This window comes from Dermacentor albipictus, chromosome 5 (assembly GCF_038994185.2).
Source record: "Dermacentor albipictus isolate Rhodes 1998 colony chromosome 5, USDA_Dalb.pri_finalv2, whole genome shotgun sequence".
In the NCBI taxonomy this organism is placed as follows: Eukaryota; Metazoa; Arthropoda; class Arachnida; order Ixodida; family Ixodidae; genus Dermacentor; species Dermacentor albipictus.
In genome coordinates this window covers 22,959,754-22,979,486 of record NC_091825.1, presented here as the reverse complement: position 1 = coordinate 22,979,486, position 19,733 = coordinate 22,959,754, and the positions used below count along the sequence as shown (strand labels likewise).

At 48.2% G+C, this 19,733-nt stretch overlaps 1 protein-coding gene across 15 annotated transcripts in view; it reads right to left on the bottom strand.

Moving 5' to 3' along the window:
* LOC135898235 (neprilysin-1-like) overlaps positions 1 to 19,733 on the bottom strand; it is a 521,227-nt gene that overhangs the window by 158,478 nt on the left and 343,016 nt on the right. For 14 of the 15 annotated variants that reach the window (XR_011514790.1, XR_011514789.1, XR_010563291.1 and 11 more), the window contains exon 17: positions 2,039 to 2,125. The exons of the other annotated variant lie outside the window; for it this stretch is intronic. Coding sequence is in view for 9 of the 14 variants with exons in the window: in XM_065427075.1 (XP_065283147.1) it covers positions 2,039 to 2,125 (87 nt within the window). In the remaining 5 variants the exon portion in view is untranslated. The remainder of the gene's footprint in view (positions 1 to 2,038; positions 2,126 to 19,733) is intronic. 15 annotated transcript variants of the gene reach the window in all.

Below are 19,733 nucleotides of genomic sequence, written 5' to 3'. Positions count from 1 at the left end.
TGAACTGTTCGGGGGCGGCAAGTGTACGGTCCCGCTGCCGTTCGGCGCCCTCGGAGGAACGAGAGAGAGGGAAAGCGGTGGACCACGCGCACGAAGTTCGAAAGCGACCTCGCCGCGCTGCGGCTCCTACGCCCAAAACGTGCTGCGCTATGGCTCTGCAACGAAATGGGCTACGCAGTCCCCACAATACACTTCGGACAAAAATTTCGCTGTCTAATTACACTACGATTATTTTTGTGCAGTGTTCTGTAAGTTTAAGGGCATATTATATATGCGGTAACAGGGACAATTCATGTCGTTGGGAGTTATGTTGTCTAGCAACCCGGAAAACGCGACGCGATAGCACCACTCCCTTTTTTCGTGCGGGCGCTCGCGCGTCGGCGGTAACGCGAGCGTTTGCCGCGAGTCGCGTTTTTCGCTCGCCAAAAACGCGCCATCTGGTTCCAGCTTTAGGGACTCCTTGCCGTCTTGTGTCTTGTGTGCGTTTTGGGACTATTTTATTGGCCTTCCCCCAGCTGCACTGGTCTCTGGTGTTTGCTATAGCAGAGCCAGGCATAATATTTTTAAAGAGGGGAGCTGTTCTAAGTCGAGCCTTCGCCTTTCGGCGTCCCGTGTCACGCAGGGGCGCAGGTTCCGGAGCTCACCGCCAGAGGGTGCACTGAAGGTACCAGTGGGGTGTTTGGAAGATTGTAAGAGTAAGATTGTAAGAGACAAGTAAGAGGCCATTGAAAGATCACTGGAAGTAGGGAAACGACAGAAAACGGAGATGTACAAAAGCAAGTTCGCATTACGGCGTCAGAAAATGTAGTGTTGAGAGTTTGTATTGTTTCCTTTTTCATTTTTTTTCTTTAACTTGGGTAGGACATTAGGCAGTATAATAGCAAGAGCTTGGTGGCGCAACCCACTTCCCCGTTCCGAAGGGGACGCTCATAACATCCATCCATCCATCCATCTATGGGGCCCCTCCGGGATGTGTGCAAACCAATCAGAAGGCGCGTCGTGGGGAGGAGGAGGAGCAGCGGACCAATCAGAGTGCTCGCCGGAGGAGGGGGACAGAGGGATATAGGAGCAGGTGTTTCGCCAGCGCGCGCCCATTCGCCGCATGGATTCCTCTCGGTGCGCGCGGCAGTGGGATCTCGCACGGGAGCGGCAGCGCCGACGTGGCGCGTATCCAGGGCTTGAGCGACAAGCGCAAGCAAAATGCCAGCAGAGGGAAGCCGCTACCGCAGAGGATCGCGAACGGGAACCGCAAGTCAAGCGCTTGTGGAAGGAAGCCAACCCCCCTCTCCCCCCCCCAGCCCCCTTCAAAGGAAGGCAGCGCAAGCCAAGCGCCTGCAGAGGGAAGCTAACCCCTCACTTCGAGAGTAGGAGGCAGAGCAGAGACGTCGATAAAGACCACTTCCTCCCAGAGAGGGTGCCGATGGACAGTTCAAAGGAGAATTCCTCGACAGTGAGTGCGGCCATAGCTGCAAGGTGTGTGATAGACTGTAGCTTGATCATAACCTCACTCAACTGAAGAGTGTGCGCAATCCGGAGCTGAAGCACGAGTCTAGCAAAATGACGACAACGAGACAAACGACTTTCATGAAAATCGCACAAAACACGAATTCAAAGTTGAGAAAACGACCACTAGCGTTGCTGTTTTGACAGCTTTCACTGTGTGGAACAGGTTTTACGTTTTCTACCAATCGGCGACCCACGGAAACGCTCAAATACGACGAAACAATTGTTACTTCCCGAAGGGTCAAACCCGCAGTTTGACCCTTCAGAACACGTGGTTCTTTAGCGGCGTGACCTTAAAGCGCGACTGTCAGGGGGACAAGTGTTTTTGTGTGGTGTGTGGCGGCGTGGTAGGCATCAAATTTTTAATAAAGAGAACAGCTTCAAACGCAATCTTCTTCGGAGTCTCAAATACATCCTTTGAAGAGTAATTATCCATGGCTACCAAATGAAGCTATTATACAAGCTACGTGTATCTTATGCACCAGTTTATCAGATTGGCATATGTCTGCCAAGGTATTTTTTTCTTTATGCTCACATTTGGAATGGCGGTCTCAAGTGATTCCAAGGATATAAGGTGAAACGACTTCTTAGGATTCGGCAAATCTTCGGGCTCCTCGGATATCTGCAAGGAATAAAACTACCTATTACTGTCTTGTCCTGGACAATTTAGTAATGTTAAAGACTCCTGCGAGTCTGGTCTAGTTATGCCACACGCTGCAGATAATGTTCGCTGCTCGGTTTATAATGATTTTGACGATGGTATCGTGTGAGAGATGAGAAAATCAAATTAGAAAGTTTACGAAAGTACGTAGCCCGTTATGAAGTACACCTTAGCAAAAGGCTACGTGTATAATTTTACTACTTGATGAAATTTGTGCCAAGTATAATAGCATTTTAAATGCGCGTGATAAACTCAGAACATTGCAAAAGGAAGGAGCGTGACACAATTAAAAAACCCCAAGCATTCATTGAGCATTTGCAAGCAAACATGTAAGCATAAGCAAATATAAAGCGTACGCAATGCAAGCATGGCTAGCAAACATACTCATCTCGTTTGGTCTTAAAGCGTGTTTTTTAAACGCGGATATGTACGGCGTACGCACAGAAATATACGAAACATACATACGCAGCACTGAGATCTTTTTCATGGACCGTATAAGGAACCATGCGAAAACATTAAGAAACGTGTATGGTGTGCAATTAGGCACGCACATAAATAACTGTAGGTGTGAAACACCATTTCAGAATTTTATGATTTTATGAAAAATAAAGAAATGTGAGCTATGTGTGTCAGCTACACGTCTCTTTCAGTGTAGGACGCGATATTTGATTTCTTGGATGCTGTGCCACGCACAGTACTTTATCAGTTTCTTTTTTCGTCGTCAGTTTTCCATCCTCGCCTCCTCGGAATGCTATCCGTTTTCACATGCAATAAATTTTCATTTGGTAATGGTGCTACATTTCTCTGCCTCCTAGTTATTTTTTTTTTCGTTTTTAATTTTCCGTACGCTATACTTGGCATGTGCATGTGTTTGTGAAGAAGTTACAAACTCAACAAGCAACAAGTTCTACGGATTTATCGGGATGTTAGAGAGAAGAAGGATAAGAAAGGGGCCAATATTTCTTATCCAAATCCGTATTAAGCCCTCACGTAATATATATATATATATATATATATATATTGTAGCGGGTAATATGCATGTGGCACTGTAGTTGTAGTGGGTAATATGCATGTGGCACTGTGCGGACTGCCACCGCTGCGGCGCGAGACACGAGCGCGGGTTGTTGGTGCGAAGCGCTAGGACTCGTATCTAGAGCTACCTGCGATCCCTCGAACGAGCTACATAAACCCCACTTCATTTGGTGGAGCTGCGGGGTAACCTCAAAAACTGGAACTCCGAAGCAGGACGCTACCGACTGCTGCGATCATGCCTGACGAAACCACCCAGGAAGATGCACCCCAGCCTCCGACGGTCATCGTTTCCGGTGCATTGCGCCAGCGTGATCCTGCCATCTTTAGCGGCACCGATGATCATGACGTGGAGGATTGGTTGTCATCTTACGAAAGGGTGAGCCAGCATAACAAGTGGGACGACGTCACAAAGTTGCACAATGTGCTGTTTTACTTAACCGGCGTCGCGAACCTCTGGTTCCGAAACCACGAACACGATTTCACAACGTGGAGCAGATTCAAGACAAGTTTCACAGAAGTGTTCGGGCGCCCCGCTGTGCGCAAGCTTCGCGCAGAACAACGCTTACGGGGGCGCGCGCAACATCACGGTGAAACGTTCACAAGTTACATCGAAGATGTCATTGACCTGTGTAAGCGCGTGAATCCGTCAATGGCGGAACAGGACAAGATAAAACACATTATGAAAGGCATTGATGAGGACGCATTTCAAATGTTGCTAGCGAAGGATCCGCGTACGGTGGCCGAAGTTATCAACTTGTGCCAAAGTTTTGACGAGCTACGGAAACAACGCATCTTAGCTCGGCGCCCACCGCCTACGGAAGATTCGTTAGCAGCATTGGTTATTGGCGACAACCACGCAACTTTGCTGACGCAAATAAAAGAATTTGTGCGCGAGGAGGTCGCGCGACAGCTCTCGATTTTGCCGACCACGGAGAAGCCTTCTCAATATTTGGCTCCAGCGATCCGACAGGTAATTCAAGAGCAAGTGACCGAAGCTCTTCCACCTCCGTGTCAGCCGGCTCCCGTGGCCGCGCCTCTGACGTATGCTGAAGCCGCTGCACGGGCGCCTCGTCTGCCGGGATTCTCTCCTCCGCCTTCAGCGCCTCTCCAGCCGGTGTTCTCTCATCCGCCCTCGCCTCGCCAGCAGGTCGCTCCCTTTTTCAGCGCACAGCAGCAAGGCACAAATCCTTGGCGTACTCCTGACAACCGCCCAATATGCTATGCCTGCGGTACACCGGGGCATGTAGCCCGCTTCTGCCGCCGGCGCTTGCCGGCCTTCGTGGGCACCCCGCGACCACCCAGCTCCGGATTCCGACCATACCGTATGCCTCAGCGACCACCATCGGAAGTCTACGCTGCTGATGACATACCAGCACCGCAGTCACAGCTCTACAATACTCGTCGCTCGCCTTCCCCTCGTCGGCGCTCACTCTCACCCATGCGTCGTAGGCCCAGTGCCAGTACTACTGAGGCGGAAAACTGATTTCCGCAGTTCCTGAGGCACGAACTGCGTCATCGTCGGAACATCAAAGTCCTCGTTTTTCCCCCGCTAACGTTATTGAAGTGTCTGTTGATAGCATCAAATGTCTTGCCCTCGTCGATACAGGTGCTGCTGTATCTGTGATTAGTGAGAAACTTTGCCGTAAATTACGGAAAGTGACCATGATGCCTTCGGTATTATTGCTTAGAACAGCCAGTGCACAGCAAGTTCAGCCAGTCGCTATGTGCACTGCCAGGGTGTTGATTCGAGACATTTTGTATCCGATTGATTTCTTTGTGCTAACTTGTTGCTCCCACGATGTGATTCTCGGTTGGGATTTTCTGTCGCGCCATCACGCCGTCATTGACTGTGCACGTGCTGAGGTTCAGTTCTCCGTTCTGTGCGATATGCCATCTCACGACGTTAAAGTTCATGATGTTACCAGGATCTGTGTAGCTTCCGATACTGACCTTCCCCCTCACAGCGCGGTATTTGTCCCTCTTTCATGCGCATCGCTTGCCGAAGCGACGGTCATGTTTTCACCCGCTGCCGTCTTCATTCGCCGCCAGCCTATATTGTTGCCTTTCGCTCTCCTCACGGTGCACCATGGGGCTGCAGAAATACTGATTTCTAACCCAAATTCGTACACTTTGGCTTTGCACTGTGGCGAGACTATTGGTACCATCCAGACTGTGGACGCTGACGTTATTGTGCATTTCCCTGTTCCCGACGACGTGGATACTGCCAACGTAACAGCACTGGCACCCCATGTGCCATCTAACCGAGTACCACCGGATGTTTTTTGTCGCTCTATTGCCGCTGACCTCGAGCCGACACAACGTGAGCGGCTTATTACTCTTTTAAATGATTTTCACGCCTCTTTTGACTGCAACCAAGCATCATTAGGCCGCACACGTACCGTCTCTCACCACATTGATACGGGACATCACGCACCATTACGCCAGCGTCCGTACCGCGTGTCATCCACCGAGCGTCGTGTCATCGCCGAGCAAGTTGAAGACATGCTTGAACGTGGTGTTATCAAGCCATCCTGCAGCCCTTGGTCATCTCCTGTAGTACTCATTAAGAAAAAAGATGGCTCGATTCGTTTCTGTGTGGACTATCGTCGCCTCAACAAGATTACACGAAAAGATGTCTATCCTCTACCGCGCATAGATGACGCCTTAGATTGTCTTCATGGTGCCGAATTCTTTTCTTCTTTGGACTTGCGATCGGGCTATTGGCAAGTGCCAGTGGATGAATCCGACCGCTCCAAGACAGCTTTTATTACGCCTGATGGCCTGTATGAGTTTACCGTAATGCCATTCGGCCTCTGCAATGCACCCGCGACATTCGAAAGGATGATGGACAATCTTCTACGAGGCCTCAAATGGAAGACCTGCTTATGTTATTTAGACGACGTGGTAGTTTTCTCCCCTGATTTCACCACTCACCTCTCTCGTCTACGCGAAGTCCTTACTTGCCTTACCACCGCCGGCCTTCAACTTAACTTGAAAAAGTGCCGCTTCGGAGCCCGCCAGCTGACCATACTTGGCCATGTCGTGTCCAAAGACGGCGTCCTTCCCGACCCTGACAAACTTCGTGCTGTCGCAGAATTTCCGCGGCCGACTACAGTGAAAGAGCTCCGCAGTTTCGTCGGTCTTTGCTCTTATTTTCGCCGCTTTGTGCGCAATTTTGCCTGCATCATCGCTCCCCTGACGAAGCTCCTGGCTGGCTCTGGTGACCTTCGCGACTGGACTTCGGCGTGTGACCAAGCCTTCACCACTTTGCGTCGTCGGCTTACCTCACCGCCTGTTCTACGCCACTACGACCCGAGTGCACCGACTGAAGTTCATACCGACGCCAGCGGCGTTGGTCTTGGGGCCGTCCTTGCACAACGGAAGCCTGGCTTTGCAGAATATGTGGTTGCATATGCGAGTCGTGCTCTCACGAAGGCAGAATCCAATTATTCTGTCACGGAAAAAGAATGTTTAGCTATTGTTTGGGCCTTAAACAAATTTCGCCCTTACTTGTATGGCCGTCTGTTCGACGTTGTGACAGACCACCACGCGCTCTGCTGGCTTGCGTCACTGAAAGACCCGTCGGGGCGTCTTGGACGTTGGGCTCTTCGGATCCAAGAATTTGACATTCGCGTCATTTATCGATCCGGGCGCCAACATTCTGATGCAGATGCGCTCTCCCGTGCGCCCATGCGATCCGACGAAAGGCCACCTTCATCCACAGAGTGCCCGGTTGCTACGCTTGCTGTTACTGACATGCCGTCTGAACAGAGAAAAGATCCGTGGATTGTTTCTCTTATTGACATTCTTAGCAGTTCTTCAACGTCTACATGCCCTCGAGCCATTCGTCGCCAAGCCACCCACTTCGTGCTACGGGACGCCATCTTGTACCGCCGAAACTATCAGCCCGACGGTCGCAAATGGCTACTAGTCATCCCTCGCCATTTGCGTTCCGACGTATGCACGTATTTCCATGCAGACCCACAACAAGCTCATGCTGGCGTCCTGAAAACCTACGAGCGGCTCCGCCAGCGGTACTACTGGCGCGGCATGTATTCTTATGTCCGCAAATACATTCGGTCATGTGCAGCCTGTCAGCGACGCAAGACATCTTCTCATACGACAGGCCCTCTGCAACCTTTACCGTGTCCTGCACGTCCTTTTGATCGGGTTGGCATCGACCTTTATGGGCCTCTTCCATGCAGCGCTACCGGAAATCGTTGGATAATTGTCGCAGTAGACCACCTGACAAGATATGCTGAGACTGCTGCACTTGCTTCGGCTGCTGCTCGCGACGTCGCCGCATTCATCTTACGGCATTTCGTCTTACGGCACGGCGCACCGCGAGAACTGCTCAGTGACCGAGGCCGCGTCTTCTTGTCCGAAGTTATTAATGAGCTACTCGCCGCGTGCCGCACTATTCACCGCACCGCTACGGCGTATCACCCACAAACTAACGGTCTAACGGTACGATTCAACCGCACCCTTGGGGACATGCTCACCATGTATGTTGCGTCGGATCATTCCAATTGGGACGATGTCCTCCCTTTTGTGACGTACGCATACAATACCGCCGTTCAGGCTACCACAGGCTTCTCACCATTTTTCCTTCTTTATGGGCGTGAACCATCCACTACCCTCGACACCGTACTACCATATCACCCGGATGCCTCTGAATTCACCCCTCTTTCCGAAGTTGCTCGCCATGCTGAAGAGTGCCGCCAACTGGCTCGCTCGTTCACGTCGGATACCCAAGGAATCCGCAAAGATCGCCACGACAACGATCAGCCCACACAGTCCTTCGCCGTGGACTCTCACGTCTGGCTTCGGCTGCCCTTCCAAGCTCCAGGCCTTAGCCCAAAGCTTGCCCCGAAATATCAAGGTCCGTACCGGATCATCGCGTGTACTTCGCCTGTGAATTATGTGGTCGAACCGGTGACGCCATCTTCGGACACACGCCGCCGTGGCCGCGAGACTGTTCACGTCAGCCGCCTGAAGCCGTACCACGACCCCCTTATCGTATCATCGCCTTAGGTCGCCAGGATGGCTCCTCTTCGCCCCGGGGGAAGTTGTAGCGGGTAATATGCATGTGGCACTGTAGTTGTAGTGGGTAATATGCATGTGGCACTGTGCGGACTGCCACCGCTGCGGCGCGAGACACGAGCGCGGGTTGTTGGTGCGAAGCGCTAGGACTCGTATCTAGAGCTACCTGCGATCCCTCGAACGAGCTACATAAACCCCACTTCAATATATATATATATATATATATATATATATATATATATATATATATATATATGGGCGTATGTGTGTGTGTGCGTGTGTATCAGCTGTAGAAGTGAGAACGTAAAGGTAAATAAAAGTGCACAAGAACAGACGACGTGCAGCCAGTGTGAGCCGAAGTCACAATTTTCGCATCACGCGTGCCATGCTCTAGCAGTTGAGCCACTGACGCGTTACCGTTCTTGGATGTTAGGTATGCCTAGAAGAGCTGAGCCTGAGAGAGTTAGCGAGCGTCATTCATGGCCATGACGGTGGGTGTGGAACGTCCTTCTTTAACAGCAGGTGGCACGCAGTAGTAGTAGGTGAAGTTTGATGCAAGCGAACTGACGGCTAGACCCTTGCATTGTACCTGGAAGCACCAAGAGTGCAAGACTTTATACCCATGCTGTGTTATGAACGAAGGAGAAACTGAGAGACTCAAATTTTCCTCACATATTCGAAAGAGTGGAATTCATAATAGCCGTCGCCGCAACTCAGTCACACGCATAATGCTGAACATGTGAGTTCAGCTAACGCCAGCGGTAAGTTCTTTTCCCCTATTACTTTAAACTTTTTTATTTATGCATAGTAAATTGGAAGTAATATAAGCTTAGCTTTCCCCATCTTTTTTGTGTGCTGTCTACAGATTAAGTAGGTAATTCATCTTGACGATGTGATGCTTGTCCTTGTGGTTTAGTGAAACTTATTTATGCATACGTGTTCCTTACCTAGAATCACATACGAATAAAGTTATGGAACTACACATCAACGAAAAATTATATATTTCATGTGGCACGGTTCAATGAAGTTTTTGACAACTGCCTGGCTGCGATTAAATATAGCGCCGACCACAATGGTGCGAAAGATGGCCAACCATGTGGGGAGCCAAATAATAGTTTATTAATCAGTGTACTATATTTACGTCTGCCAGAGCTGTCTCCAATGAAGTACGCTCGTAAACGTTTTATTTAATCTGTGGCCCAAGAACATTAGCAGTGACCAAACTTTTTTTGAGCGGGCAAATGAAAAGCCTTGAACGTCTCCATGACCAAACCTCCTTAATAACGAAAACAAGCTGTGCAATATCTGTGATCGTACCATTTCAAAATGTGGCTGAGCATAGAAAACCCGCATTGTGTGCGTGTGTGGTTACTAGCAGCACCCAGTGTCAAGGAACCGAAGCGAATTGTAAATATCAAAGAAACTCATTCAACCGGAAAGGTATGTATTCGCTATTTTGCAACATGTGATACCTACGTAACGTGAACAGTTATATGCGAGAACGTTAAAGCAATGCCGTAAGACGAAAAACTTTGGCAATGAGCGAGAACCGGTTTTTGCGCGCCTTTGGCAGTTAAATAAATTGGAAATAAACATCACTTTGTAGCATACAATATAAACGCTTTAAAATATTCTGCGCTTAACGTACTGGCGTACAGTAGGATGAGCAAAACGAGAACAAGGTGAAAGCAGGAGCCAACGTTTCGACAAGTGGACTTGTCTTCTTCAAGGCTACATATGCTTTCCTCGTCACAGACGTTCAGTAAAACTTTTAAATTATTTTCTGGTATTTAATGGTTTTTCTGGTCATATATTGCGAGTTGTATGGTTTACATTCCTAGTTGTGTAATCATTGCGTTGTTTTTCCCCTAGAAATTGTAAAAGACACTCAATTGTTTATATTGTTGCTATATTCAAAGCACATTGCTAATACAAAAACTGAAGTATCAGATACGATTTCCGTAGGTATTGATTTTTAAAAGGTTAGCATTATTTCTTTCTTTTTTCTACAAACAGGAGGTACACTCTTTATTTTTCAAGTCATTCTAGTCACATTTCCCAGAATCAATTATCATTACACCCAGCTCAGCCCCAACCCAAGCTGATACGGCGGGCGCAGTAAATGGCAGCGTAACCATCGAGTGGAGTTTGTGCACCTAAATTTTGCTGAAAGCGAACGAGTCACCTGCTTCATTGGCGACTGCTTCTCGCGGCAGACGCAGTAATTGTGGTAGCAAAAAATTGTGACAGCAACTAAGCAGCGCGAACGCTGGCAGTTGGCACGTTTACCAGCTGTGGATTTACAGAACGCGCTTTCTCTTTCAACAGTCAAGGAAATGAAGACGGAGAAAGAAGAACGGAAGACCGATGAGGGCTGTCAAGAATCGTGGGACGCCATGCCCGCGGCCAGGGATCAGATGAGAACAGAAGGAAAAGAAATGTGGGATTACCATGCTCACGTAGAGGAGACACGGCGTTGTACTGAAGCAGTCGCAGCCAGCTGCTATAACCGACGGACGCGCCGTCGCTTCATTCATTACATTATGCTTCTGTGAAACGCGCCAAAGAGACTGCCGTCCGCACAATCAATTATGGATCGACTACGCGGTCAGCGCCACGTCATTCGAAGGGCCGCTACCCGCGTCGTCAGCGCCGCAACCAAAGCCTCGCAAAAACCGAACCGACGACTGTCGAATCGCCAGTGCTCTTAAACGAACTCGTGGACAAAGACCGTTGTCTCACTGAAATTAAGGTCAATATCGAATAAGTCGTAAACGGTGATGACGAATTCGAAGCAGAATTCACCGAGGCCCTTTATTACCACGAAAAGATTCGTCACGCCATCAGCCGGATTCCTTTTCGCCTTCATTCCCGCGCCTCATTGGATCACTACCGAAGGACGCTAACCCTATGCGAGAACAGCAGGCACTACATTCTGTCTGTAGACCCGCTAAGCAGGCGAACGACAGCGCAAACGCAAGACCACCGACACCACGCCTACAACAACCAAAGCTCCAGACCGAGGCGAGAGTACAGCGTCAATTCATCCTGAATAAAGAGAAGGTGATTGCCGACACGAGCCCCAGATCACAGCTAAAACAGAAAGCAAGCACGAGCTGGCAGTTGCTCAACTGCCAAGAATATTTTGCAAGAATTCGCTAGTCCAAAGCACCAGCCATGCAACCTGCGGGGAACAGTGGGCGCTATAACGTAAAGCAGTTTCAAGCGTTTCTATTCCAATTCTGCAATCAGTCCTCCACGATAGGTCAAAAACTTTTTTGAAACACCCCCACTTCGGCGGTCTGTCACGGGACGACACGAAAACCGCCATGGTTCCCCATCTGATATTACACATACACACTGATTATGCATCATTGGACCGAAGAAAAGAAAAATAGTTATTTCTGATTAGACGTCTTTTCGCCATTAGCCCTAGGACATTGGTAAAAAGTTTCTTGGGTTGTGACGACTTACCTGCCTTTCACGCGACGTCATCAAACCGCGAAAACTTACCGCGTCAAAGTAACTTGTACGCATTAAAGTTACGTTAATATGCCGAACAAAATTGAATTTATTTTTCTGAATAGCCGCAGGCTGCCCCGTTCCGATTGGAATAAAGTATGGCTGTCGCCGATCGCTCAGGCACTGGCTACTCGCCCATGCCGGGGACCATGGGTTTATTTGTGCACAATTGTGAATATTTGTGCGTCTGGTATTACGTCAAGCGCGGGCGGTTTGCCGGTTAAGCGGGGCTGTAAAAGTCAGCAGCCAGATTCGTGGCGCCAGCTGGTGCTTCAAAGCTCAACCACACAACACGAAGCCAATTATTATATTCTGCTTAGCTGTTGGTGTATGTTTTCGACAGCGGCGTAATCGTGTTCACTATCGGGAACCAGCGCTGGATAGGCGACGCGTCGAAAAGAGTGCGTTGCACGCTGCCCTGGCGACGAAACGCGGCACATTCCAGCCACACAACCAGACGACACACACACATACGCAGCCGTATTATAGTTCGTATGTTTCCGTTTTCGCGCCGCATCAAGTGGACAGTTTTTGTAAAGATGCTAGCGCCATCAAGTGAAGAAATGATGAAAGAAGCTTTTTAAGCTTTACATATTTTTCACAGTGCGTCGCGGCGAGTACGTGTGTTTCTTTAACGGTTGCGTCGTGCATTGATGCCATGCTTGCGTGGCTGCCTGCCTCGCAAATTTAGCAGTTATGGCTCCGGTCGTGGTGCGCTATGGTTTCGTAAGTATTAGTTGGCCTGTAGATATTCCATATTTCTCTGGCTAGGCATAAAAAATTCTGATGTTACTTCGCCACAGCTGTCAATGGAGAAGAAAGCTTTATCGCATCAGCTGACTCGCGCAAGCAAAAGTTTGAGTGCCCCGCTGCTTGATCCGCAACAATCGTGGCTACATTTAGCATTAATTACATGAATTTGCCAGATGCATCTCAGCGCCGAGTCCTCATCCGCATGCGCATTTTTATAAACACATAGGTGGCTTAGTAGCGCGTGCGCCGGCACTATACGCATACAACTCGTATTACAAGGCAGCTTCCCTCCCTCATAATTCTTGGCAATGAATGGATACTTTTTACCTTTCGTATCGTTCACTTGGTGCGGTGGCGTTGGAAGGGGCTTGGCGGTGGCATTGCGAAGGAAAAATGGTACATATGCCGGATGGTGCATGCTATTGCTCATTTTGTTTCCGACGAAATACCGACTGCAGATTTTGCTGTTTGGTACTGTCTGCCATGGCTGACTGTCTTCACTATCGAATAAACCAAGGATACACGCGAAATTTGATTTAGAAACCATCCGGACACCGCTTGACAGGGCGACAAGACGGGAGCTTACTCCGCTCGCCTGACTGCTTGGATCCAACGCCGCCTCCGTTCTTGTTCGTAGGGTTTAGATGGAATGACGCAGAAGGATACATCCTCCATCATCCCGACTTAGTTGTGGCACTTGTATACGCAACAGTATCGTATGCGCCTTTTTGTTTTCCTTCGACTTTAAGGGCACGCAACACAATTTTCGTCCGCGGGGGAGGCTGCATTGTGCACGTTCTGACCACCATGGCGGCGCTGCAGGCGCCGTGAAAACTCCAGCGCTGGTTCCCCATTGCGCCTCTCGCGAAAACTTGCACAAGCAGCGAAGTAGGATATAGTGGGTTACTGCAATTTTAGCTTTGTGTTTGTCTGGGTGAACTCTATGCCACCAGGCGGCTGCACCACTCCGGCCGCTCACGTTTTGCTCCACCGCACATCCAAACCGCCCCTGTTTGCCGGAATAGCGGATGAGCTAAAAGTCTCTAATAAAAGATTTTGCGTGACCGTGTGACGTTTTCGCGCACCTTCGGCACATTTACGACCTCGATTTGACAACTGTTCTTTCCTGAGGATCCGTTTTAGCGGCATTCTAAACATTTCGTCCCATGCCACAGCCATTTTCGACCAGCCAGCTCAAACTGAGTAAGGGAAAGCGTAGAAATCGCAAATGCCGGCACCGTCCTCTTGTTCCGGTAATGACTTTGAGTGCACTGGCTCGGCCCCATTGAATCCTACACCGCTTGAGCCTGCTCCTCGCCCCTTGTCGACCAATTAGATAATACAAGCGGCTCACTGTAGGCAATGCTATTCGTTTTTAAAGCAAACAAAACTGACCGCCTATGAACGAGGAGAGCGTTTGACTGGCCTGTTCAGACAACCCTGCGGGTCACTGCACCCAGCTTGTGTCAGCGTTTACGCAAATTTGACGTCAGGTGTTTTAAATAAATACATATTATCATAGTTTTACGTTATAGGGTTCAGTGTCAGCGACCAGCCGAATGGTACACCCCACTTTCGATGACGATCCGTACACACATGCCCACTGGTGCTACATTGTACGCGCGGTGCGGCAGATTCGGAGCGTATCTCGCTATCATCGGAAATATAAACGACACGTTGACCATAGCTCTTGCTCCTGCCACCACCGCCAACGCAGCGAGGAGAACCAACACCACCGACGATGCCGTATTCGGATGCACAAGCACGGGCTCTATAACGAAAAAGTATTCATATCTGTTATTATTCTAATCTCCTGGCGTCAAACATACGTGACCTCCGGCGCAAGCATCAGGCAGTAACACGCAACATTGTTTGAAAAGCCCAATCAAAGGCGCTTCTCCTTTATAGGATGTCATTTTATTTTGCTTTGAAAACGAATAGGATTGCCTACATTGAGCAGTTTTTCTTATCTAATGAGCTGAGAAGAGGCGAGGAGCAAGCTGATTTGAAATACTTTTCATGGCGCCGAGCCAGCGCAGTGGAAGTGGATAACCATAGATGAGGCGGTTGGTGCCGCCGTCTGCAATAGGTCCGCTTCCGCTTACTTACTTCGCGTTGGCTCGTTCAAAATTGCAGCAGTATTCAAAAGAAGTTTTAAAAATGTAACTAAAACGGATCCTCAACAAAGTTGAGTTAGCATGCACTCGTGCCGAAAGGTCTCAATAATGCCATACTCCAAGCAGAACCTCTTATACGCAAATAAATCCAAGCTCCCCGGTTGCTCCGAGTAGCCACTGCCACACCGATTGGGGGGCAGTCATCTTCTTTTCCTTTAGGAACAGATAAACCACAGCTATTCAGAAAAAAAATTAAGTTTTGTTCGGGATGTTCGTCTTTTACACGTACACGTCACTTTCACACGGTAAGTTACCGCGGTTTTATGTCGTCGCGCTATAGACCGGCGAAGTAGGCGCAAACCAAAAATGTTTGACAAATGGAATTTAGCTGAACGACCCGTTTTTCCTTAATGGCGAAAAAGGCGTCGAATGAGAAGTGATTACTTTTTTCCGTTCGGTGTAACCATGCATAATCAGTAGGCACATGTCATATCAGGTTGGGCGTTCTCGTAGTTTTCGTGACATCGCGTCACAGACAGGCGTAGTGGGTGGGGACTTGATTTTATTTGACCATTTAGCTTTGCGTTACAGCATCCCGTGGGTGTTATACCGTAAAGGTATTCCAAATTTTTTTATTCCAAATCTGTAGTCAACCCTTCGTGACTGGCCAAAACATGTTTGCACCACTCTCAATTAGCCTGTCTCTCACACGACATCCCGGAAACAGCGTAAACGCATTATCTGATGTGATGTGTGCACACTGATTATGCATAATAAGACTGAGAGTAAGAAAACTATTTCTGATTCGACGCCTTTATCGCCATATTACACGACCATTGATCAAGCCTTTTCGGACTGCGCCCACTTCTTTTTGACTGTCACGCAACGTCAATAAACCACGAAAACTCACCGCATCAAACTGAATTATACGCGTTAAAGACGCAATAGTATGCAAAACAAAACAGATCTTTTTTTTTTTAATAGCCAGAGACTGCCCCGTTCTGAACGGAATAGAAAATGGTTGCCTGTAGATTGTTCAGGCACTAGCTACTCGGATTGGGCGGGGAGCGTGGATTTATTTGCTAATAATAAACATTTTTCGGTGGCAATATGATGTTATTGAGCCCTTTCCGTACCTATACTGCATCACGTTGCCAACTATTTTTTGTTGAGGATCCGTTCTGGCGGCATTTTTAAAGTTCCGCTGCACGCCATCGCGGTTTCTCATCAGCTTCCGCAAGCTAAGTAAGGGGAAGCGGATCAATAAAAGACGCCGGCACCACTCTCTGCAGCGCGTTATCTATTTTCACTGCGATGGCTCGGTCCTATACTGAAACCCTTTGCACATCAACGTGCTCCTCGCATCTTGTCAGCAAATTTGATAAAAAAAAACCCTCAATGTAGGCAATACTATGAGCTTTCAAAGCAAAAGAAAAGAAAAGAAAACTGGCCTTCTGTAAACGAGGAGCGCGTTTGATTGGGCATTTCAAACAATGCAGTGGGTGGTCGCCCAATGTTTGCGTCGGGTATAAGGTAAATTTGGCGTCAGGATATTGGAATAGAAAGAGATTGTAATAGTTTTACGTCATAGGGCCCCATGAGTACAACATATCGACGACAAATTCGAGGCTTCCTCTGCCCTTCCACAACGACAAAAAAGACAAAAAGGACACACAACTGTCCCCCGAACGATTACGTTATTGTTGAAAAAGACGGCTACGTGCAGCCACCCCGGTTTAGAACAGACCCACGCGACCGCTATTACTCCGTCGAGGACCTATGCGACTACATCGATCTCTTCAACCAAAAAGGTCACCTTGTTTGACCGACGTAGCTATTTCCGGACTGCTACTTCGCACTGTCCGCTACCGCCAGACTGCCCGTTCGACGACTTAAGAGGAAGCTCTAGCTCGGGCCCAACTCCGACGCGGCCTATTCAAATAGATGTAAAAACGCAAAAACGTTTTTCTGAAATAACTCCTAGACCTATTTTAATGAAATTCGTTGCATTTCAGAGGGAAAGATGAATTCTTGTGACTGATGGAAGCCGAACTTCGATTTATGTCCTGAATTTTCTTAAAAACACTTTCAAATATTGAACCGTTTAAAGAAAATAGAAGCACGAAGTTTACAAATACATAGCTCTGCATCAAGAACAGATATCGCGGTTCTGTAAACGGCATTCATTAGATCATTGAAAGCGGACAAATTCGATTGTCACTTTACATCTTACGTGAATTGGTTACCTTCGTAACAAAGGTTCTGCAAAAGCTGTATTTTCGTATTACAAAATTGCTTTAGATTCATGTGTAACAGCAATTCTGTCCGCTTTAGATCTACTAAAACATGCAATTCACAGAATTGTATTGGCATTTTTCGTTGTTGAGTTACAGAGCTGTATACTTAAGAGTTTCGTTTTTTGAAAATTTCTGATTTTTGATCATTTTTTTATGAAAAATTGACAACCTAACTCAAAAATTAGAAAGAAACAGTGGACTTGAGTTTAAGTTTTTCTCTTAAATGCAACAAACGTCGTCAAAGCTGGTGCAGTGCTTGCCGAAAAAAACGAATTCTCCTTTTACATGTATTTAGATAGGAGCACGCGAACTAAACCTTCCTATTAAGCCAAAGTCGGCTTCGTAACGGCTGCGGAACTGTCATGACCCACAGCAGATCGCCGCGCCGGTGCATCACTGATGCCTACATCGAGAACAAGAACGGCATGGGCGACCTGCTCCTAATGAAGTGGTTCAAAAAGAAAAGTAAACAAACCCCTCCGATGACTCCTGCGGTCGCTCGCGCATGGCCGTGTGATTCCTGGACTTTCGCTGCAGCGTGGCGGTACGCCAGTAGCAACCGCCGCCACCGCGGCAGCCAGCGCGAGAACGCCAGTGCAATTAAATATAGGTGCACGGTAAGGAACTCCGGACAGCACAAATTTCCGGAGACCCACACTTCGTCGTGCCTCATAATCAGATCGCGGTTATGGCACGAAAAATCTCATAACCTAATTTTTAGTGAGAATAAGGAAAAGCCGAAGGAAAAACAATGGAAGAGAAAGAACTGTCCGAGATCAACTGGAGACTGCAGCTGCATCCGTGGAAGGGTGGTTGGACGATAAACGTGCCGATCTTGTTCGTCTTTGCTATCCTGACTCTGGCAAGAGCACATAATGTTAGAAGATAGTGCTTAAAGAGACACTAAAGCTTACTATGAAGCCAAGTTAAAGTGATAAAGTAATGTTCTAGAACGTCTAAGGCGGCAATATAATGGCGAACAGCACTTCAGTAACCGAAAATTGAGGTAAATGCATGACATGATTTGAGACCCCCCCCCCGCGACATTCCGGTACTAGCCCGATGACGAAGGCACTCATCATCATAATTTATGTCACTAGTACTTAACTACTCGTACTAAAAAGATCATTTTATTAGGTTATGAGACGGAAGAAAATGCTACTTGTCTACTTCTATTCGATTCTAAGAAAAAATAACATTGTGACGTTACCCTTCAGTAGTATGGGTAACAATGCGGCGCGCGCGCTTTGGCGTTTCAGTTGTTTCGTTATCGCGTCGTGCTGCGCTGGTTCTGATGGCTAGCAAAACTTGCATTTGGAACAAGCAGTAAGAATGCCACGTCCATGTAATGTCGTGGGATGCGCGAGCGGTTCGCGGAACACGGCCAAGGGCAGTTGCAGCGGCGAATCCAACGTTACTTATCACTGTGTGCCAACGAGTGAACTTCTCCATTCGAAGTAGTTAAGTGCCGTACTTCTGCCACATCGCGTTGGCAAAGAGCCAAAAATTGCTGCACTTTCGTCCAGAGGATTACAAGTTCAACGCCGACTTACTGAAGTCGTGTGGAGTGCCTTTCAAAGCAATGCTTTCCCATAGCGCTGTTCCGTAGTTCGTGCCTGCATTAGCCGAAGCGCCAGAACAACTGCAGGTCGAAGCCGGGGTAGTGAGTGCGGCATTCGGTTTTCACGAAGGAAAAGCTACAGATGTGCGACTATGTACAGCGATGACATACAGTTGCCGTCGTAGTAATACGCAACGATGCCGGCAGCCCAAGCCCTGAGCAGCAGGTCACGTTCATCAGTGCTTAAATCGCTGAAGTCGAGCCCAGCATCGCGAGCCAATGTGTCGTTGTCAGGGCCGTCCATTGCAACGAGCTTCGAAGGTGGCGTCATAAAGTAAACAACCAGCTTATCGTCGCACGCTTTCCATTCCGCAAGCCACCATAGTTCCGCTTTCGCGCTGCTATCGGCTCTGTCTTGGCTGTGTTTCTGGCCGCGCGTTTGCGTTTTGTGCAGAAAAGCCGTAGCGCAGTCTGCCGGTGCCGTTTTATCGCAGACGGGGCAACGTGACTATGAGACCATGACGTCACCACTCGTTGATCGGAGGGCGGGTGATTTGAACTGCGTTAGTGGTACGCGGACGCTTCAGAACGCATTTTCTCTTAAAATAAGTATATTCTTCGCATGCAACAAGCATTTCGAGGTTTCTAGGATGGTATTTCAACAGTCCACGTTGACCTAATAGTAACCTTTGGTGCCCCTTTAAGTCCGCATTTATGAGGTATTCGAGGAATCTCGAGTAGAGGTCAGAGAGCCGTGCACTGTCATCATCGACCAACCCGTCCATTTCCTCGCGGGTGGCAGCGTGTTGAGAATAATAGAAGTGCACAATCACCACGCGCATGGACAGGGGAAACGGAGCTCGATTAAAGCAATCGCAGTGAACACTACAACAGGCAGACGAGTGGTTCCTTCCTTCTTTACACTGCGCACGCTAATAAACCACTGGGCCCAACATGCTCATGTTTAAAAATCTAAACTTGCACGCGAAATGTGCAAGCTCTTCATTATCTACTCCTAACACGAAGCTTTAGCTCGGGGGCTCCTATGTATTTAAATGTAAAATGAAAATTCGTTTTTCTTGGCAACCAATACACCAAATTTAACGAGGGTTGTTACGTTTACAATTAAAACATAAAATCTAGGGACCTATCGTTTCGAATTTTTATTTGGATCATCCATTTTTGTTAAAAATTCCGAATATCGCAAATTTTCAGAAAACGAATTTATCAAGTTTACAACTCTG